Consider the following 22,763-nt stretch of genomic DNA (forward strand, 5'->3'; position numbering starts at 1 on the left):
AGATGGATCCGAATGACAAAACCATAGCTTTCTGCACTAACTTAGAACATCAACAAAACACAGCAATTCACTGAGAATATTGGATTATGGGCAGTGTGCAACGCCATAATCGACGAAGTAAAGAACAAAGATAGTGTAGCGAGAAAGTGCTGAATACTTATCTTAAAACAAGGGCCCAATCGACGAGCTGGCCTAGCCTCAAAACGAGAAGCCAAATCGCGTGACGAATTTCTTGGCGAAGAAGCAGCTCGGAATGCAGAAGTGGAACTATTTCCTTTCTCGACAGGACGGACACGTCGACGCTTCTCCTTATTCACTTTCCTCTCGGCTCTCCTCTCGGCCCGGTAAATTCTCTTCTCGTCGTCGGAGTCCGAAGCGAGCTCATCAGATAAATATTCGTTGACGGTCGCCCATCCAAACTCACTCTTGTCGGCTAATTTAATTGCTTTAATACGCTTCGAGACCAACTCAGTACCTGCTTCAACGGCGACTTTTACTTTTTCGTACGATTTGTGTTTGAGAGCATCAGAAGCTTCGTCCAGCTTATCCAGAACTTGGAGAGAGTGGTCTAGCTGCTGCTGATTTCCTTTTCTCTTGCAGGTATATTGTTCGCGGCGAGCTTTCTTGACAGCTTGTTCGACGGAAGAGCTGTTTTGCTCGGAAAATCGCTTTGCGAAATCGCTGAGACGAGATTCGATAACCTGTGTGAGGTTATCAGTTAAAGAACTTATGGATTCGGAAACGGTAGATTGAATGGCAGAACTAACGGAAGGATCCAGCACTCCAGAAGTTGAGCTGCCACGTGCTCTGGCTTCTTCTGAGTCAGACATGATAAACTGAAAGTAGTGGTGTATCGTGTGGCGTCCGCAGACCCGAAGGAAGAACACAAACTGACAACGGCATATTTATATGAAACGCAATTAACAGCTATGACGTAACCTGAAACACCTCATTGTGAAAAACACAATGAGAATATGAAATACAGATCGTGCAGAAAGCAAATATCTGCTAAACTACGTACCGCAGATATTTTTATATTATTACAACCAAATGTGTATCCCGGGCGTTATAATTTAAAGTTACAAGCAAACAAGACTAACTTTCAAAACTGTCCAGCCCAGCAATAACCTATATCGCAATCTGTTTCAATCTTCGTCACTTTTGACCATCCGTACCGAGTTCCTTTGTATTTGCTATGTTATTGAAATGTTCCTTCACTGTTTTAAGAGGTTATTTTTAAGTTTCAACCAATTTGATGGTTATTTTCGATGCCTAAATTTGGGTAACATCCGTGACACAGTCCTTTAAGAGTAGGGTTAACCTGAATCAGGCAATGAACACGATGACCAAGACAGTATGTGGCGTTCTTGGCGCTATAAATATTATTACACGTGATATCCGAATTTCATGATCCCGCATCGCGAAATGTACACATCAGCGACTCTTTGGCTTATTTATCAACTTGATATTATTTGTAGCTTTCTTGCCGGAACCTGAATGCTTATAACTTTTCCAATGAGCGGCAACTATAATAATATATGTTATTGTTATTTTTAATTTACCAAATAAAAGAAGTTTACGAATCATAGACAAACTATGGACCTTATCACGGGAAGGCCAGAATGAATCGTTATATATACAGTCAAAACTTCATCTGCTATCTTATCCGAATTGTTTTGTTAGTAAGACCGTGAAGGATAAATTAAAAAGCCCTTCCAAATTTAATGCCATTTATTAATTTTAATTTTGATTTTAATGGCTTTCACTGTTCAATCAATTTCAAAATTGCTTTCAAACGTATCATCGCGTGATTCATTTCAACAACTATAAGACTGAAAGCGCAGAGACCTCAGCCACTAAGCGTTCATCAGTCATGTCTTCAACACTTCTAATTTTCAACCTGATTATTTTTTTTAATATCTGTTTTATACCAGCATGCATAACAGTGGTGACAGAACAGACTAAAAAAATCTGGGTCCTCATTCCTGGATCTCTCAAGAGGATCCTTGTGGGGTGAGACGTCATGTCATGAACATCCAAGAAAAGGAAACAAAAAAGGCAGGTGAATATGAAAGGAAAGTGCGACAAAGTTCCCACTTTCAACACGAAGTATTATATTTTGCTATGAAAAATGGGGCTGACGACAAATTAAAGGAAATAGTTTGTCCACGAAAACTAACGGAAGTGGTATACCGAATGTAACTGATTAATGCAAAAAAAAAAGCAAACAAACAAACAAAAAAACTTGTTCTGGATGTGAAACTTCGAATTTTCCCAAATGCGTTCAATTTGCAGCACAGCCTTTGCTGTATTTATTAGCCTGTATTTTTAAAAGAAATCTTCACAGCTGGCTTATTCAATTATCTCTTTATTGACAAATTAATTTGCTGATCACTTGCTAAGAGTCATGCTGCTCCAATCTTTTGTCTTGCGCAAGCAAAACAGCCACCCTTAATTTTCCCAAATTAAAATCGAATAAATTAGCCACCGTGTAGTGGACAATGCCGCTATGTAAACACAAATCCAGCTGTCGCTGAAGAGATGTTTCTTTCTTTCTTGTTTCTAAATACGGAGGTAATCGACACTCGAACTCTTTGGAGATCCTTAAATGAAACTTGCTAGTTATGTAAGCCTCTTTGGGACTTGAATCATCGACCACTTAAACTGTTTATGTGACAGGCAGCAGGCAAATGCGATAAAAATACTTCTCAAGTTGAGACAACATTATAGAGCTGTGCATATCGACTATTGCACCATAAAGGAGGTTCGTTACTTTAAACGTGAGAGAGAGAACGCAAAGATGGGAAACCAATCACAAATTGACAATTCAAGCGATATGGGCAAAAGTGACTCTCGTCCGGAAACTATTGTCATCATAAACTGTGTCCTGAATGGACCCTTGATGCTCATATCAATTATTGGCAACACTCTGGTGCTAGTCGCCATATTGAGAACTCCTTCGCTTCGTTCCCCGTCCACAATTTTGCTCTGCAATTTGGCTATTTCGGACCTTCTGGTTGCGTTTTTCGTGCAACCGCTTTACATCACTTACGAAGTAACGAAAAATCGGTCGCTGTACCAGGCAGTAAACGCAATGGCATTTTCAGTTTGTGGAGTGTCACTCTCAGCAATGACAGCCATAAGTGTGGATCGGTTCTTGGCTCTTCATTATTACATGCGATATCCGAATTTGATGACTACACATCGTGCTTTATATACATCAGCAACTCTTTGGCTTATTAGCATTCTGTTATCATTTTTAAATTTTTGGAAAAGCAGTGCAAATCATTTTGCTATGGTTTTTAGTATTATTCTTTGTCTTTCAGTTTCCACTATTTCTTACATCCAAATTTATCGAATTGTCCGTCGACATCAGTTGCAAATTCAGGTTCAACAACAGGCAGTGGGATGTTTTAATGCTTAACATAATCAGAATATGCAGCGGTCGAAGAAAAGCGCTATCAACACTTTTATATATTATATAGTGATGATTCTATGTTATGCACCGTTGTTTATTACCATGCCAATTTTGGTTATTTATCGTAATCGCTGGACAAGCGCGTGGAACTTTGTCGATACTGTAGCATTTATGAACTCGTCCATCAACCCATTTTTGTATTGCTGGCGTATTCGTGAGCTTCGAACGGCAGTTGTAAAGACAGCAAAGCAGATGTTATGTAAACAGACGGAGGAAAACTAGCTAACTCAAGGAGTTAAAGTTCATTTATAGTTTCTCCTCAGCGGAAACTAAAATGATATCTAAGTAAAAATCCTAAATTTATTTTTTTTATATATTTTTCAACATGTTTCGGTTTTGTATCGATAGACTAAAGTAAACGCAATGGCATAATAATTTAACGAGAAGAGGCTGGATCTCATTGATATCAATGATATCAGACCATCATTTCATAAACACTGAATCAAGATAATGGAAGGAAACTTATGGTTGTCTAATTGCACTATTTGCAAAAGTTCTTCATAACTGACCAAACGTAACAATGCCCCTAGCCCTAGTTACAAAGAGGTGCAGATTAGGCTAACGAAAATTAATAAAAATACAGCTTTTAAGTAGTGCTAACTAACTCGGCAGGTGAATATGAAATAATGAAAACTAAAAAAAAACATATATATATTTGGTAATGGAAAAATGAAGATAATGGAAAATTCAAGGACGGTAGTTTCATAGGAAAATTGGTAAAAACGTTTTGTTCAAAGTGGTAGAGAAAATTTCGTCACTTTCGGCAAAAAAATTGTTGTTCTGAACGTGCAATTCGTCCTCAGTCCCTGAAAGGTAAGGAAACGTTGCATTTTGTAGCTTGTATTGTAAATGAAAAGTCGCCACATAACGGCATCAAGTTACCATCTTAAGTAAAATTTATTTTTATCATTTACATAGAGTCATGTTGCTCTTACCTTTCGCTTTAGTCGGCTAAGTAGCTCTATCTTAACAGTTCTAGTTTTCTTTTAAAAGGTTCTTGGTTCTTTTGCTCTTAACACCAGGCTATGTCAATATAAATTCGGCTCTCGCTGAAGAAGCCTTCTTTGCCAGTTTAAAAAAAACGGAAGGCCAGAATACGACAATCGAAACTTTTGAAAGGATATTCGCTGTGCTACTTATTCCATCTCTACACTTCAGCAGGCTAATTCCTTGCTTAGAGATAAGCATGTCTCAATCAAAACCTTAATAAAAGAGTAATCATTTCGAGCTACATTTTCGACCCCCATTTTCGGCTTAAAGTGTACAAGATTTATGCAGACCGACACCTAATGTGAAAGTATGTTTAGGTGAAACATGTTTTCCGCCGTTGAAACAATTTAATGTTTTTTTTTTCATTGAAACATTTTGGGTTTAACGTGAACACGGCTTTAGACTTCAGCTCTCGACTACAATGTGTTAAATTTCTAACACAACTTACGGTGAATTCAGTAACAGCTGCCTAACATATTATTACCTTAAGACATGTTTGCTAACTGACTTGCAAATTTCGAGCATCAAAGCGACATTTGGTTTCCGCTAATAACATTTTGAAGCAAAAGATCACTTCATTTTAAACATCTGTCAGCAGGTACTTAATGTTCTTATGTCAACGAATATTCGTCTGAAGAAGTGACTAGTCTCTCTTACCGGATTATACATTAAGATGCAATTAATGGTTGGGGCCTAGAGAAGCATACGCTGAACCCTTCTTAATACGCATCATCTACTGCAGCAGGTTGATTTTAGCCAAATACGAAAACGCGTGCGACAATTTCAAAGAGGAAGAGAGTGTGCGAAGATGGCAACCTTAACAGAGACTAATAGTTCCTGCAGTACGGGCAATAATTTTCGTCCTGAAACGATTGTCATCATAAACTGCGCACTGAATGCTCCACTGATACCCATATCCATTATTGGCAACACTCTGGTGCTGGCCGCCATATTGAAAACTCCTTCGCTACGTTCACCGTCCACTGTGTTCTTATGTAGTCTGGCTGTATCAGACCTTCTAGTTGGCCTAGTCGTACAACCAGTTTACATTGCTCGCCTATTCACCGCTGATTTGCTGCACAAGATAAGTGATACTGTGGCCTTTGCTGCATGTGGTGTTTCGCTCTTAACTATAACAGCCGTAAGTGTGGATCGGTTCTTGGCTCTTCATTATCACATGCGATATCCGAATTTGATGAGCACATATCGTGCTATGTATATATGTGCAATTATTTGGTTGATCAGCTTTCTGTTGTCTTTTTTACCTTTCTGGAGAATGAATGCTTATCATTTTGTCATAGCCTTTAGTATAATCGCTTGCCTTTTGTTTCTTCTTTTTGTTACATTAGAATTTATCGAATAGTTCGTCAGCATCAGTTACAAATTCACGTTCAACAACAGGCTGTGGAAAGTTTAAACGCTGAAAATAATCAGAACATGCAGCGATCGACGAAAAGTGCCAAGAACACATTTATATATTACACTGTGATGATTCTGTGTTATACCCCGGTGTTTATTTCCATGTCCATTTTAGTTATCACGCCTCATCACTGGACACAAGCTTGGAACTTAACTGATACTGCAGCATTTATGAACTCGTCCATTAATCCGTTTCTGTATTGCTGGCGTCTTAGCGAACTTCGAACAGCAGTTGTAAAGACAATAAATCAGGCGTTGTGCAAGCAAGCAGAGGAAAACTAAAAGATAATAAAAATAGTATACTGATCATTGCGACAAGGTTTAAAAAATAAACGATCTTTATATTGTGCCCAATCGTAGTTTTCCAGTTCAGTTTATAAAAAAAAACGCGTGCCCAGGGTCTTCGTTCTCCTTGATCAGTGGTCGGGAAACGATCGACCCTGGGAAGTTCCTGCAGTACGGGCAAGAGATTGGATTGGAGATCCGAAAATATCAGACTTCCGGTTCAATTTCGCTTGCCTAGCGTTCAAAAGAATGTCTCAACGAACTTTTTGGTGTTTTACTTCCGGCCATTTTTGATGTTTTAAAACACCAATTAAGATTGATTCTGCGACGAAACTTTCGAGAGCCGCTCGTTTTGTCACGCTTGCGCAGTAAAGAACGAATACTCGGGGTACGAGATTGTAGGGGAAAAAAACTAGCCAACATAAGCGATCACCTTGAAACCAAAGAACGAGAGAACCAGAGAATCAGAGAACCAGAGAACCAAGAGAGCCGGAGAATCAAAGAATCAGAAAACTAAATATTTGATAAAAACGAATTGATTATTTATATTTCATTTTTTGTGTCCTTTTGGAGAAATTGTGACGTCAGTTGTGGCTATTACACGCGAGATCAGCCTCATTCTTCACCGCGATATAAAGACATGCAGTAATTACAACTTATTAAAACACATGTTTCCGAGAATTTCAAAGTTTCCCGAGACAGAGCCGGATGAAACATTAATGTATGAGTTCCTTCAGCTAGTGCAAGTTCTCATAAAACACCAGAACTTGAAATTTTTGTGCCAAAAAAGGAAAACAAAAAGAAAATGAAGATTTTGTGAACTGGAGATTATGAGGTCAATTTTTTTCCCTGAGTCGAGAAGAAAATTATTCTCTTACAGCCTCATTAAAATGTAACGTGAAATATTTGTCACGTAACAAGCGAAAGCTTTTTTTTTAAGTTTTCTATAGACTGCACGTCCTGATCTTGAAAATAATTACATCGCCAACGGTTGTAGCAAACACTGAAATCTATATTTACTTAAAATAAAGCCAGCTAATAAATTTTCTTTACAATTTAAAACTTCAAGAACATGACCTCATGCTGGTTTAGTTAGAGTAAATTGGATGTAAACTAGCTGCAGTGTACGATTTTGTTTTGAATTTTAATTTAAATTTATTTTCCATGCTCTGATGTCAATAAATGTTGTAAGTTAGTTTTATTTAGAATATTTCGTTTGTTGCTTTTGGTTTGACCTTTATTCATTTAATGTTTAGGTTCGGTTTGTAATTACTCAAGGAAGAATTAAACTAAACTGCATTTAAATTTCGGAAAGGGGTAGTAAAGAAAAGGCTGTTCTACTATTCGGTTTTGTCACGTTACCTTAAAACTCGGATCCTCTAACTTTAATTGAAATAGCTGTATGTTAAAAGGCATTGTTTTAATCTAGCCGCGAAAATTAGGAAAAATATTTTTCGTTTTGAAAAACATTCAATGCAATATAACATTTTTCTCGCTTCCAACCAGTGACTTAGACTTCAATTCTCGCTTAATGTTTTAAATTTCTTACACAGCCCACGCTGCATTTAATTACTTGAATTATTTATGGGAAGTACAGTTTGCCAGCTGGGTAAAAAATTACCATCTTTAGACATGTTTGCGAACTGACTTACAAAGGAGGCGTGTTCGTCGGGCTCATCTTTAATTTGAATTTCGAGCATCGTAGCGACCTTTCATTTCCTTTATAAAAACATTTTGAAGTAATAGAAATCAAGAATCTGTCACCAGGCACCATTTTGTTCTGTCAAATTATATCCGTCTTAAGAAGTGCTTCTCTTTTTTTGCCGGTTTATATGAAATGTAGTTAATTTACTGTCGGGCTTATGGAGGCATATGTTGCTTTCTTATCAGAGAGGTAGGTAGTCTTTGTTGAAAGATGCTTACTGCCCAGCGGGCTTATTCCATTCAAATATGAAAAACATCGGCTGAAGGTTTAAAACTTAATGAATGGATGAAAAACATTATTAACGAGTGTGTGCGAAGATGGTAAACCTAACAGAGACTAATTATTCAGGCACTAGCGGCAATAACTCTCGTCCTGAAGCAATTGTGATCATCAACTGTATCCTGAACGGTCCACTGATATTCGTGGCAATTATTGGAAACACTCTGGTGCTAGCCGCCATATTGAGAACTCCTTCGCTTCGTTCACCGTCCACATCCTTGCTATGCAGTTTGGCTGTGTCAGACCTTCTCGTTGGTTTTGTCGTACAACCGGTGTATATTTCGTACAGACTAACGCAAAATGACTCCCTGTATAAGGTGCTGACCATTACGGCCTTTTCTGCATGTGGTGTTTCACTCTTTACAATGACAGCCATAAGTGTGGATCGCTTCATGGCCCTTCATTATCACATGCGATATCCGATTTTGATGACCACCAGACGCGCTATTTATACATCAGCAGTTCTTTGGTTCATAAGCTTTTTGCTGTCATTACTTTCCTTTTGGAAAATGACTTCTTATTACTTTGCTATGGGATTTAGCATTGCCATTTGCCTTTTAATTTCTACCGTTTGTTACATGCGGATCTATCTAATTGTTAGACGGCATCAGCTTCAGATTCACGTTCAACAACAGGCTGTGGACAATTTGAATACTGAAAATAATCAAAACATTCGTCGATCGACTAAAAGTGCGAAAAGCACTTTCATATATTACATCGTGATGATTATGTGTTATACCCCACTTTTTATTACTATGTCAATTTTATTTATTTCCCCTCGTCATTGGACAAGCCCTTGGTACTTTACTGATACCGTGGCATTTATGAACTCGTCTATCAATCCATTTTTGTATTGTTGGCGTCTTCGCGAGCTTAGAACGGCAGTTGTAAAGACAGCAAGGCATATGATATGTAAACAGACAGAGCACAACAAGGAACAACGTATAAGAATTTCAAAGTCGACCCAGTCGAATGGAAGCGAAAATGGAAGTGGCACTGAACAAAGTGTTTTGGTATCAGCCTTAAAAATTGAATCTTTAAAATGACTCACTGTTTGCCAACATATTGTCACGTGAAATCCGGTAGGTTGGTAGCTTCAAAAAAAAGGTATATCAATTTACCTATCACGTAATGGACAAGGTGTCAATTAATCAAAGATTCATTCATTTAACAACGAAAAGCTATAAACTAAAGGCACTTGATAAAAAACGGTTGTGTAACTAGCTTAAAAATTATTACTTTTGCCATTTTTTTTCGTTTTAAAATACGAATTAAGAAGTATAAGACGCAAAATCCTAGAACACTTTTGGATAATATGTAAGTAATTGGGAAAGGAGCCTAAAATTCAAGTGTCACCTCTAGTAATTAACTCACATTCAAAATTTTTTGCAGTTATTATCCAATTAGAAGCTGAGGTGATGAATTGCTGAATTGAATTGCCAACAGCTTTATTCAAAAAGGCCAGACGTTTAGAGGAACCCTTTCATCAGTTTTAACGAAAATGTCTGCCAAATTATTGAAAATACTGCTTTCCATAAACATTTTAATTAAACGTTCATGTTAAATTAGGAACGGATGAAGTTGACAGGAAATTGTGAAAGCATTTTGTTTAACTTAAAACAAAAAGTTGTTTGCCAGGCAAAAAAGTTACTTCAGGCCTAAAGTTACTTGTTGTTGTGCGTGACACTGGTTAAAGTTCGAAATTCGCTGAATGTGTTCGACTAAAACATCACATATGCTGTGTTATATATTAAGTGCTTTTATTTTACGTAGTAGGGTATCGTCACAGTTAGCAAACATATTAGAATCTTTACACAAATTTTTCCTGATCGAAACAATGAATCATGGCAATCATGCTGTGCCGATCTTTACACACATATATAATTACTACCTTATGTTTCATTGAATACAGATTTAAAAAAAAAATATCCCTTGAACTCGAAACGTTGAAGCCGGGTCTAATGTTGCTATGTCAACAAATATTTGTTGATCGCCGAGTCTTTATTACCTGTTTATAAATTCAGTGCAAGTATTGAACAATAGACCATATTTGTGTTTTGGGTATTGGACTGGAACTAGCTTGCAATTGAGGCTAGTGGGAGAAACCCTTCAAATGTAAATGAAATCAAACTCCTTTTAATGTTTTTTCCCCCGCGTTAGCCTCCACTGCAAGCTAGTTCCAGTCCAATACCGAGAATACTAATATGGTCACGTAGGGGCCAAACCACCCCCCAAATGTTTCATGAAACCTAATTTTGGTTATTTTCAACATTAATTTACTTAACTTGTGGTGTTAGCTCAAATTGATGTCCACTTCATTTTAAGCTGAAGAATTTCTCAAAATTTCACATAGTGACGTCACAAAGGATGACGTCACAAAAACCAGTAAAGTAAAATTTTGAATTATTATTTAAAAAGTGTCTCATCTGAAAGTGGTTATCAAGGGGAGTAAAACACTGAAAACCGTTCATCGCTACGATTTTTTATTCCCGAGTTATGGCCAGTTAAAAACAGATCAGTGTTCCCCCCGGAACTATAGGTTTCCATACTTTCTTTGTAAAAGTAATGTCCTTGGTATTTTTTTGTCAGTTTTTTTCCAGCTGAGCTGGTATTTTGGTAAAAGAGACTTCTTACTGTCCCTAAAAATCGTATGGTTTTAGTTTTTCCACTTTTGCCTCCAGGACAATAATATGGCAAAGGAATTATTGGTCACGTGACCTTTTATTACGTCACAAATCTGCTTTTATGCTTCCAGGAATTACAAAAAATCTTTTTTTCATAATTTTCTTTTCCCTTCTACTTTCTGCATTTAATGCAACCAATGTGTAATGTAAATTGCACTACTATTAAGACAAAAAGGCAGTCAAATTTAGCTTTATTACCGAAGGAGGAGGTCCCATTTATTGACTTTAAATTTTTCCAACTTTAAAATGTCATATCTCACCCAGTATTTGTCGTATGTACATACTTTTTTCGGTTTTCAACTTCTCTTGACGCGCTCTATCTTAAACAGTAGAAAAATTAAAACAATTCCAAACTTTAATTTTAAGAAAATATTACGTCATCAGTTATGACGTCATATAGTGACAAGTTCTACAAACAAGTCTTTCAAAATGATTGGCATGTTGTCTTATATTAACCTACCAAGTTTCGCAAGCATGCGTTCAACATCAACAAAGTTATTAAAAATCTCACCAAATACCCAATTTTAGATGAAACATTTGGGGGTGGTTTGGCCCCTACGTGGGTTTTTGAAACTTCTAGAAATTTGAGCCTCTATCTACTAGGAAAGCCAAGGAAAACGAAGCAGAAACTGATTTTCTCAAAAATGTTGGTCGAAATAGGACTCGTTCTAAAACTATTGGCATAATAAACTGTGTACTAAATGCATCAGTGATGCTCATATCCGTTAGAAAATGTTTCCAAATGTTTAGTAACCTAGCAGGATACTATCGAACGTTGAACAGTTACAAATTTGATAACCTTGCCTTTGAAATAGGTTTTCTCTTTTTGCAAATTTCCATTGTACCAGTCAAAATGCAAATACATGTACATTTCACCAGGACGGACAATTGGAGTCTGGTTCTCATTACCGGGTCTCACGAGATGGCCCTTGATTGGTGTGGTAGCATTTCATAAATAATATAAACGAAACGATACTCAGCAGGAGGTGAATATGAAGAGAAAATGCTTACACTAGTCACGACAATCAATTTACATGTAAGCAAAAAGGGGACTGAAGCTTAACTAATTACCTATAAATTGGCTCTGACACACTTTTAAAAAAAATTTGTTAAAAATTTAAAAGGCGTTTTGCTCGGTCGATCTTTCCCATAAATACAATAGTTTTGATCGTATGTAAATCGCGTTATCATGCAGATGCATTTGGCTAAAAAAGTCTTTTTTACTAGTTTATAAATGCAGGCTGCAGTTATCGACTGTCGAACATATGAAAACATATGTCTCTAGATACTTGCGTAGGCCCCTGAAAAACATTTTTAAAACTATAATCATTTGGTTTTTGTCTTTGACAGACAGTAAGGTATTCTGAAACTTATTACGCAAAACTTAATTTCTTATATTTCTTGGGCTGTTGTGTTGAATTTTATAACATATTTTTATTAACATTTTTGACCAAACACTCGAAAACACTGTGCTAAAACCTTAAAACTCAAGAATACGTGCGGGAAGATTGCAAACGAATCAAAAACTGATTACTGAGGAAATATGGGCGATAATTGTCGTCCTGAAACTATTGGCATCATAAACTGTGTAGTGAATGCTCCATTCATGGTCATATCCATTATTGGCAACACTCTGGTGCTAGCCGCCATATTAACTCTATTCAGACCGGGGGGGGGGGGGCTTTTGAGGCCCGCGCTGACTTTGAACTTTTATAACTTTTTTAAGATTTAACCAAACGCTGCCAGACATTCTGAGTTTTCCTAAAATTTATCTGGCAACAATTTGGTAGAGTTGGATGATGTGTCAGGAACTTGACATCACCATGCCAACGGCATTTTGACAGGCATGTTTTCCCAAATTTGTAATTTTGCGTGTTTCTGTTAATAAAAATCGACTTAAATGGAATTATTTTTACATTTTTACGGGTTTAAAACACATTTTTTTTTATTTTGAGTACTTTGCAGTGATTTTGGGTGGTTTTCTGGCATTTTGGAAAAATTTTGAAATCCAAGATGACGGATCCAAGATGGCGGCTGTTTTGACATCATGATGTAATTGTCACGTGATGTGACGTCACCATCCCACTTGACGTATACCAAAAGAAAGAGTTTCGGACATACAATACATCCTATAAGTTTCATGGTGATTGCTTAAATATTCTGGAAGTTACATGGGGGGGGGGCTTCCGAAGCCCCCCCGGTCTGAGAAGGTCCAAAAAAGCCCAGTCTGAATAGGGTTAAGAACTCCTTCGCTACGTTCACCGTCCATAATTTTTCTCTGCAGTTTGGCCGTTTCAGCAGCCGGTTTACATTGCTACTAGACTAACGGGAGATCGTTCCCTGTATCTGGCACTGTCCGTATTGGCCTTTTCTCCATGTGGTGTTTCACTCTTTATAATGGCAAGCATAAGTGTCGATCAGTTCTTGGCTCCTTATTATCACATGCGATATCCGAACTTGATAACTGCCAAACGTACTATATATACATCAGCAGTTCTTTGGTTTATTTGCTTCCTGTTATCACTCATATATTTTTGGAAAAGCAATGCTTATTACTTAGGTTTGGCTGTTAGTATTGTCATTTGCCTCTTAACTTGTACCGTTTGTTGCATCCCATATATCAGATTGTCAGAAAGCATCAGTTACAAATTCATGCCCAACGAGAGGTTGTGGAAAGTAATCAAAACGTGCAGCGATCGACTAAAAGTGCCCTAAATACTTTTATATATTATCTCGTGATGGTTCTGTGTTATACTCCATTATTTATTTCCATGTTACGTTCGGCTATTTTTCCTAATCACTGGACAAACACTTTGATCTTAGCAGATACTGCAGCATTTATGAACTCGTCCATCAATCCATTTTTGTATTGCTGGCGCCTTCGCGAGCTTCGAACGGCCTTTACCAAGTTAAGACTGCAATGAAAATGTTATGTAAAGAAACGGAAGAAAACTAGACAACCTTCCTGAGTACAAACTATTAAGGAATTTAATAAAGTTTTTCCCGCCTGAGCTAACAAGGAAATTTGGTCATTTTTACATGAGGCTGTGGAAAGTTTCGATGCTGAAAATAACCACAACATGAAGCAATGAAAAAGAAAAGCCATAAATACTTTTATATATTATATCAAAATGATTCTATACTATACTCTGTTATTTATGTCAATGTCAATTGTAGCTATTTTCCCTAATCAGTGGACACGCGTGGGCGCTAGGAGAGACTGCGTCGTCCTATTTTTGTATTGCTGGCGTCTTCACGAGCTTGGAACTTTAACGGTAGTTGTAAATACAGCAAACTAGATGTTATGTAACCAAATCGAGGACAGCTAACCAACTTTGTGCTTTGGTTTTTACTTATCGGCTTAAACTAAGTCACTCTCACTGTTTCGCCCCTCGCTGCTAGCATCACAAAATCTGTCACAGAATTAAATATGATGGCGCTAGTGTGGTCTTTTATTCAAAAACTCAGCAGATGCGAAGTAAGTGTTGAAAATTTGTTTTTGGCGGCGAAATCATGAAAATGCACTCATAGCAGTAAAGTCTTGAAAATTTACTAATAGCAGGCCAATTCTTGAAAATACAATATTGGTGGGCCAATTCTTGAAAAAACAATATTGGTAGGCCAATTCTTGAAAATACAATATCGTTAGGCCGAAACTTGAAAATAACATATTGGCAGGCCAAATGTAAAAAATTTAATATTTAGCAGGCCAAATCACGAAATAGTTGAAATTCAAAATTTTGAAATTTTTTGATTTGGTTAATTAATTCTTAGAAATTCAGAATTCAATATCAGCTAGTCAAATTTTGAAGATTTAACAGGCAAAATATTAAAAAAATAACGTTTGGCAACACACTCACTTAATTGGCAGACCCACTTCTTGTCGTCGTAAAATAACTTAGGCGTCGAATGTCGCCGAATGTCTTACATTTACCTCAGAGCTAGTCTTTGCTGCATATTAAAGATGGCTTAAATTTTAAATTGAAAAAAAAATCGTTGCACCTGTCAGCTGTAATGGACAGTAGCCTAATTGCATGTTAACGATCAACCTTAAGTTATTGTTAGAACTATCGTGTTAAAGAAAACATCTCGCAAGCTGAACCAATAAACTATTTGACCACAACCACAGGGGTAATATATTTTGTGACACGGCGGTGATTTCTCGTGTTAATGCACGAATGGAAATGCCTAATGCTTTGTTTAGTAGCAACTATTTTTACTGGATATAAAATTTCTTCGGCTGCCCCGAATTATTCCTGATCCCTCACAGAAGATGTATGCCCCTCTTGCTTTTGCATGTATAATTTACATTCTGAATATCAATGTCAACCCGCGTTCGTCTCAAGAAGTCGGTTTTTAAATGCAGGGGTAAATAATGTGACAGACATCATTCTTACGCAGTCTCCTTTATGAGTAAAACTGCAATCAGTTATTACTCACAGGATGTTTATTTGACACAACAGCGATTTTATATTTCCTCTGTTATCGCATTGAGCTTAAGGGAAGAGAATAATATTTGTACAGCTTTTGGACCATTAGAACTCAAAAACATTGTGCTACAATTTCAAAACATAAGAAAAGACTTTCGAAGAGTGCCAACGAATCAAATTAAACCGATTATTTTTAGGGAAGATGGGAAATAATTCTCGTCCTGATACTATTGTTATCATAAACTGCGCACTGAATGTACCTCTGATGCTCATATCCATTATTGGAAACACTCTGGTGCTAGCAGTCTTATTGAGAACTCCTTCGCTTCGTTCACCGTCCATTGTGTTCTTATGCAGTCTGGCTGTATCAGACCTTCTAGTTGGACTTATCGTACAACCGGTTTACATTGCTCGCGTATTCACCGCTGATTCGCTGTTCAAGATAAGTGATACTGTAGCTTTTGCTGCATGTGGTGTTTCGCTCTTAACAATGGCGGCCATCAGTGTGGATCGGTTCTTGGCTCTTCATTATCACATGCGGTATCCGAACGTAATGACAACATATCGTGCTATGTATATATCGGCAATTCTTTGGTTGGTCAGCTTTCTGCTGTCTTTTTTACCGTTTTGGAACATGAATGTTTATTATTTTGTCGTAGCCTTTTGTATAGTCGTTTGTCTTTTACTGTCCTCTATTTGTTACATCAGAATTTATCGAATAGTTCGTCAGCATCAGTTACAAATTCACGTTCAACAACTGGTCGTGGGACGTTTAAACACTGAAAATAGTCAGAACATGCAGCGATCGACGAAAAGTGCCAAAAACACATTTATATATTACACTGTGATGATTCTGTGTTATACCCCAGTGTTTATTGCCATGTCGATTATAGTTATCTCGCCTCATCACTGGACAAAAGCTTGGGACTTTACTGATACTGTAGCATTTATGAACTCCTCCATTAATCAATTTTTGTATTGCTGGTGTCTTCGTGAGCTTCGAACGGCAGTTTCAAAGACAGTAAAGATGTTTTGTAAACATGCAGAGGAAAACTAAAGGTAATGAAAACAGCATACTGACCATTATTGCAGAGGAAAGGCCAAGGCAACATTTGAAAAATAATAAAAGATAAAAATGGCCCAACTGTAGAAGCTTTCAAGTTTGGTAAACGAAAAAAAAAAAACTAGTCAGCATGATTCACTTGAAACTCGCTTCCATTTTATGAATCGTTGTCAAAAAGAATAATTACTACTTTACAGGATATCTAAGAAGACATAAATGCTGATCCAATGTGTTAAGTTGTTCAAAAACTTGTGGATATTAATTCTGCTCAAGGAAGTACTGACAAGCAATAATAAGTGATAACGTTTAGTATTTTAGTTTATTTTTTTTATGATTCCTTTGCAAACTTCCTGAATGCTAAAATATCTTTCTTTTAATTTACGTTTGTCGCGCGTAGTTCACATGCATGTTCAATTAAAAAACGTATCAACTGGTATCACCTGCAGATTTATTCTTTCTGACGATAGAATACTTGCTCTGCAGTCCTAGGCCTGTTGAGTAGAGGCTTGCAACGTGAGAAATTTCAGTAGAAAACTTGGCAAAATGCAAGGAAACTTGTCAAAAACCTGCCATGATAACCAAAAACGAATTTTTCAGTGCAAAACAAATATTAGACCGGCAAAAATCGTTCTCATTGGCTGAATTTTACTTATTGGCCCTCTCAGCTGTCGCAGTAGTGAAATAATCCTCGGCTTATTTGCATAATTTTAAAAGTGATAAACGGCGAAAAACGCGCACATTCCCGCAAATATGTAAAAAACGAAAGTAACAACCAGCTTATCGAATAAAGCTTTGTAAGAAGAAAATTGGAGGCAGTGCGGTTAAACTATATAATATCAAGGTAAACTAAATTGCGTAAACCCAATAAGATTGGAGAGTCTTGTTATTAATACATGTCTATACACTAGAATCCCAATATCTTTAAACTCCACGGAAACAAGTGCAAAAATTGATTCTATAAATCGAGGGTAGAACTACAGTGTTAAAGAGGGAATGAGTGGACCCTAGTTGTTATTACCATTTCCCGCGAGAAGTTCCTTGAGGGCTAAGGCATTTCAGAAACAATACAAACAACGCGATTGGAGTCTGGTTCCCATTACCAGGTCCCCCGTGATCCTTGAGGGGCGAGGCATCATTTCATAAACGATATAGATAACCAGACGAGTGGACTCTGGTTGTCATTACCAGGACTCCAATAAAACACCTTTTGAGTGGTGTGGAATAACGAAACAAAATATTGCTCAGCAGGTGAATATGAAGAGAAAATGTCAAAAATTAGTCATGAAAGCCAATTATACAAAAAAGCGAACACAACTTAGCAAATTATCTCAGACGAGTCTCACTTTTAAAAACGTTTCGTTAAGGTATATTGAATAGATCTTTCCGATTAAAAGGTTTCAATCGTATGCGAACCATAAAATCATGTCAAAATGCATTTGGCATAAGAAGGCTTTCTTACTAGTTACACAGCCAACAGTTATTGATAGTCGAAACATTTGAAAACATATGTCGCGTAGGCCTCTTTGTCTTACATTTAATTTTTGACTTTGACAGGCAGAAAGGTAATTTGAGACTTGTGCAAGATTTAATTTAATATATTTCTTGGGATATTGCATTGATTTTAGCAAAACATCTTTACATCTTTTTGGCCAAACTCTCAACAACACCGTGCTCAGCAACACCGTGCAACATTTCAAATCGTACGATTGCGTGGGAAGATTGCAAACGAATAAGAAACGGACTACTTGGGGAATATGAGCAATAATTCTTATCCTGAAACTATTGTCATCACAAATGGAATACTAAATGCGCCACTGATGCTCGTATCCATTATTGGCAACACTCTGGTGCTAGCTGCCATATTGAGAACTCCTTCGCTTCGTTCATCATCCATGATTTTACTTTGCAGTTTGGCTGTGTCAGACCTTCTAGTTGGGTTTGTCGTACAACCGCTTTACATTGCTTATAGACTAAAGGAAAATGGATCTAATGGTTCCCTGTATCAAGCACTGACAAAAACGTCCTTATCTGCGTGCGGCGTTTCGCTTATGACAATGACAGTCATAAGTGTGGATCGGTTTTTGGCTCTTCATTATCACATGCGATATCAGAATTTGATGACTACCTTTCGTGCTTCATGTACATCAACAACCCTTTGGATCATAAGCTTTCTGTAATCACTCTTTTCTTTGTGGAAAACGAGTGTTTATTATTTTGCTATAGCGGCCACTATTATTATTTGCGTTTTAATTTCTACTGTTTGTTACATCAAAAATTATCGAATAGTTCGTCAGCATCAGTTGCAAATTCACGCCCAACAACAGGCTGTGGGAAGTTTAAACGCTGAAAACAATGAGAACATGCAACGATCGACCAAAAGTGCTAAAAACACTTTTATATATTACATCTTGATGATTCTGTTTTATATGCCGGTGTTTATTGCAATGGCAATTTTATTTATTTCCCCCAATCACTGGACACATGCGTGGGCATTAGCAGAGACTATAGCATTTATGAACTCGTCCATTAATCCATTTTTGTATTGCTGGCGCCTTCGCGAACTTCGAACGGAAGTCATCAAGACAGCAAGAAAGATGTTATGTTAACAGACAGAAGAAAGCTAGTCAACGTTGCGTTTTACGCAAGGCAGGTCGATGCTTCTTGGTTATGATACAAGCGACATTTAAATGGCTGATTAAGGTCTCTGAAATTAATCTTCGAAATTTTAAATTAGAACACAATTTAACTTTGACTGATTTAATCAGATGTTGGTTTGTTAAGTGTCACGTGATATACGGGAGGTGTAGGTAGCAAAAAAAAAAGAAGAAGATTGGCGCTTAAATTCAAGTTAGGGCTTAAATTCCCTTAACACAGTAAAGGCAAAATGCACAGTTAATTACCCACTTTTTTAAATGCGGTGAAGGACAAGTTTAACCTGTCAAGATAAATGAAAATTTCATAATTCTCACACGGCGTTGAACCAGATCCCGTAATGCTTCCCAAAACACATACCTCTCAATAGGGACCGATAAATCCTGGGTTCATGCGATCGTGCATGCAAATATGGCGACAGAATGGACGAGTTGCCATGGAGCCTGGTTTCTCGTACCCAGGTCTCTTAAAACATTGTGCGTGAGGTGTGCCACCATTTCATAAACATTCTCGACTGCAGTGAACTAAAGAAAAAACGTCAAAAAATAGTCATAGACACATCTCTAAAAGGGGACGATTGGAAAGTTTTTTATCGTATGTAATCCATTTCTATGTCAAATGTATTCGGCTAAACTAGTTTTTTTAATAGTTCATAAATGCAGGTGGTAGTTATCGATAATGAAAACATATGAAAACAGATGTTGCTTGCAAATTACGCATGTCCTTTTGTCCTTTTGAGAAACATTTAATTTATATCTTTGACATACAGCAAGCTACTTTGAAATGAAAGTAATAGAAAAATTTTAGACCTCTCAAGCTATCGTATTGAATTTATGCGTCCATCTATTTGCGAACAACACCTTGCTACAAGGTGGAAACGCATAGTGAAAGTGCTCGAAGGTAACAAATTTACCAGAAACCGAATACTCAGGTAAAATGGGCAATAATTCTTGTCCTGAAACGATTGTTATCATCAACTGTGCGCTGAATACGCCATTGATGCTTATATCCATTATTGGCAACACTCTAGTGCTAGCCGCCATATTGAGAACTCCTTCGCTTCGTTCACCGTCCATAACTTTTCTTTGCAGTCTAGCTGTTTCAGACCTTCTTGTTGGACTACTCGTGCAACCGATTTATATCGCGAATGAACTTACAAATGATTTGCTGTACAACATAAGAAACGCTACGGCTTTTTTTGCGTGTGCTGTTTCGCTCTGTACAATAACAGCCATAAGTGTGGATCGGTTCTTGGCTCTTCATTATCACATGCGATATCCGAATTTGATGACTACACGTCGTGCTGTGTATATATCAGCAACTCTTTGGGTTATCAGCTTCCTGCTTTCATTTTTAACTTTTTGGAACACGAGCGCTTATGGTTTCGCCGGAGCAGTTAGTATCGTCATTTGCCTTTTAATTACCACTGTTTGCTACATCAGAATCTACCGGATTGTTCGTCAGCATCAAATACAGATTCATGTTCAACAACAGGCTGTGGACAGTATAAATGCTGAAAATAATCAGAACATGCAGCAGTCGAAAAAAAGTGCTATAAATACTTTTATATATTATATTGTGATGGTCCTATGTTATACACCGTTGATTATTTTAATGACAATGTTAGGTCTGCCAAACATTCACTTAACAACGTCGTGGATCTTCGCAGATACGGTGGCATTTATGAACTCGGCAATCAATCCCTTTTTGTATTGCTGGCGTTTTCGGGAGCTCCGAACGGCAGTTTTAAACGCAGCGAGGGAAATGTTATGCAGAGAAACGCCAGAAAACTAGAGTATGTTGGGTCTTAGTATCATTACCAACATTTGACTTTTTAACCGTTTCAAAGGTTGGACACTTCTACGCCGGTGACATTGGTTACTTTGCAAAATGTAATATGGCTGTTAAAGTATAAACCAAAGGTGAATTAATTTCAAAGGAGACTATAAATGGCGAAGTCAACTTAGTCTGTCTAGTTTGATTGTGTAACTTAAGGTTATTTTTTTTAAGTGTCGGTAACATAAAGAGGTTTTTGTTTCATTTATTCATGCTAGCCGGTACTTGAATTTTCCAGTTATAGAAGACCAATATAAAATAGAATATTTATATTCACATTTCTGTAAAATGTTTTCCGCCAAATTTGTATACGTATTTGGACTACATGCTGTCCAATTTGGAAATAATTTGATGGAAAAAATTCCGAGGGCAGCCAAAATTGGACGAGGCCGTAGGCCGAGTCCAATTTGGCTGTCAGAGGAAAATTCAAGTAACGTAAACAATAAACTTATGTCCAGAACGGGAAAAGCATTCAACAATAGTAGGCATCACACAGCACATGCAACTCACGCAAAGCATTGTCTTCACAAATAAAACTTAAACAAAACGGTGCAATTTCATTCACCTAAGTTTGCGAAGCTTGCAACAAAGTGAGTGAAAACACTGCATCAATCATTGAAAGTCGTAAACAAAGTGTCCGAAGAGCTTTACAACTTCTTGAATCTGACATACTCCTTTCCACTATCTCGTTTGTACTTCATCGCCGTCTTTCTTTTCGAATTTCAGCAAAAAACGACAAAGAATTGCATCTAGCTCATGGCGATGAATACCTGAGTGACAGATTTCTTGCTTCGCTTGGCTGCACTTACGTTCACCCAAGTTTTGTACTATTGGAGGTGTTTTGCTCTTGGTTTTGCTTCTTAGTGTAGCTAGCTCCTCTTCTGACAACAAAGAAAATTTCTCTTTGTTGTTACTATTGCTGAAAATCCCAAAAGTAATGGATAAACAATGCTAATTGGCTAATATCCGACACATGTTGTTTTTTCTTCGATTTGATTGGCTGAGACAAAACTGTCCAATTTTTCTCAAATTGGAATTAAAATTGAATTAAATTGAATTGAAAGTGCAAGGTCTTAAAAATGCATCTGTTCTGTAAAGTTTTTTGGGCTTCTGGCTGGTATAAAAAATAGCAAAAAAAAATAGAACATACTATTGAGGAGAGAATTTGAGTCTCTTATAGGTTTGCCATCTTCGCACACTTTCGGTTAATAACGTTTCTCACCCATTAATTAAATTTAAATCCTTTAGTCGGTGTTTTTCATATTCGATTGAACTTAACCTGGCGTGCAGTAAATAATTGTTAACAAAGAAGCGTCCCTAATAAGGAAGCTAACAGATGTCCCCATAAGCCTGAAATATCATATGAACCGGCAAAAAAGAGTAGCACTTCTTAGACGAATATAAGTTGACATAACAAGTGGTGCCTGGTGACAGATTCTTGAAATCAAGTGTTCTATTACTTCAAAATGTTTTTATAAAGGAAATGAAAGGTCGCTACGATGCTCGAAATTCAAATTAAAGATGAGCCCGACGAACACGCCTCCTTTGTAAGTCAGTTTGCAAACATGTCTAAAGATGGTAATGTTTTAACCAGCTGGCAAAACTCACTTTCCATAAATAATTCAAGTTACTAAATGCAGCGTGGGCTGGGTAAGTAATTTAACACATTAGGGGAGAAGTAAAAGTCTAAGTCCCCGGTGGAACAACAAAAATGTATACCGCCTTGAATGTTTTTCAAGACAAAAATATTTTTTCCCTAATTTTCATGGCTACATTAAGACAGTGCCTTTTATCATACAGCTATCTCAATTAATGTTGGAGGGTCCGAGTTTTAAGGTTACGCGACAAGACCGAATAGTAGTATACATTTTTCTTAACTACTCCTTTCCCGAAATTTTAATGCAGTTCAGTTAAATTCTTCCTTTAGTCATAAAACCGAACC

General features: G+C 37.1%; 5 protein-coding genes and 3 pseudogenes across 5 annotated transcripts in view; 6 read left to right on the top strand and 2 right to left on the bottom strand.

Moving 5' to 3' along the window:
• Positions 1-22,763, bottom strand: part of LOC144630341 (alpha-1,6-mannosylglycoprotein 6-beta-N-acetylglucosaminyltransferase A-like) — a 241,034-nt gene that overhangs the window by 25,389 nt on the left and 192,882 nt on the right. The window lies entirely within an intron of this gene.
• On the bottom strand, positions 42-830 carry LOC144629686 (uncharacterized). Its single transcript, XM_078487912.1, has one exon. The coding sequence runs from the start codon at positions 828-830 to the stop codon at positions 42-44; it is 789 nt and encodes a 262-aa protein (XP_078344038.1).
• Positions 2,588-3,714, top strand: LOC144629469 (melanocyte-stimulating hormone receptor-like; annotated as a pseudogene).
• Positions 5,255-6,169, top strand: LOC144631156 (melanocyte-stimulating hormone receptor-like; annotated as a pseudogene).
• LOC144629468 (melanocyte-stimulating hormone receptor-like) lies at positions 8,195-9,232 on the top strand. Its single transcript, XM_078487674.1, has one exon. The coding sequence runs from the start codon at positions 8,195-8,197 to the stop codon at positions 9,200-9,202; it is 1,008 nt and encodes a 335-aa protein (XP_078343800.1). The 3' UTR covers positions 9,203-9,232.
• Positions 15,413-16,709, top strand: LOC144631220 (melanocyte-stimulating hormone receptor-like). The gene has a single exon (XM_078489635.1). The coding sequence runs from the start codon at positions 15,473-15,475 to the stop codon at positions 16,325-16,327; it is 855 nt and encodes a 284-aa protein (XP_078345761.1). The 5' UTR covers positions 15,413-15,472; the 3' UTR covers positions 16,328-16,709.
• On the top strand, positions 18,066-19,009 carry LOC144630509 (melanocyte-stimulating hormone receptor-like; annotated as a pseudogene).
• Positions 19,099-20,779, top strand: LOC144629688 (melanocyte-stimulating hormone receptor-like). Its single transcript, XM_078487913.1, has 2 exons — positions 19,099-19,104; positions 19,886-20,779. Exons 1-2 carry the CDS (start codon positions 19,099-19,101, stop codon positions 20,777-20,779), a joined length of 900 nt encoding a protein of 299 aa, XP_078344039.1.

Source organism: Oculina patagonica, chromosome 11, assembly GCF_052425735.1.
Source record: "Oculina patagonica isolate OP01 chromosome 11, crgOcupat, whole genome shotgun sequence".
Taxonomy (NCBI): domain Eukaryota; kingdom Metazoa; phylum Cnidaria; class Anthozoa; order Scleractinia; family Oculinidae; genus Oculina; species Oculina patagonica.

Excerpts from the sequence above, each read along its gene's own strand:
- LOC144629468 (XM_078487674.1), top strand. The coding sequence starts at position 8,195 with ATGGTAAACCTAACAGAGACTAATTATTCAGGCACTAGCGGCAATAAC.
- LOC144629686 (XM_078487912.1), bottom strand. The coding sequence starts at position 830 with ATGTCTGACTCAGAAGAAGCCAGAGCACGTGGCAGCTCAACTTCTGGA.
- LOC144631220 (XM_078489635.1), top strand. The coding sequence starts at position 15,473 with ATGGGAAATAATTCTCGTCCTGATACTATTGTTATCATAAACTGCGCA.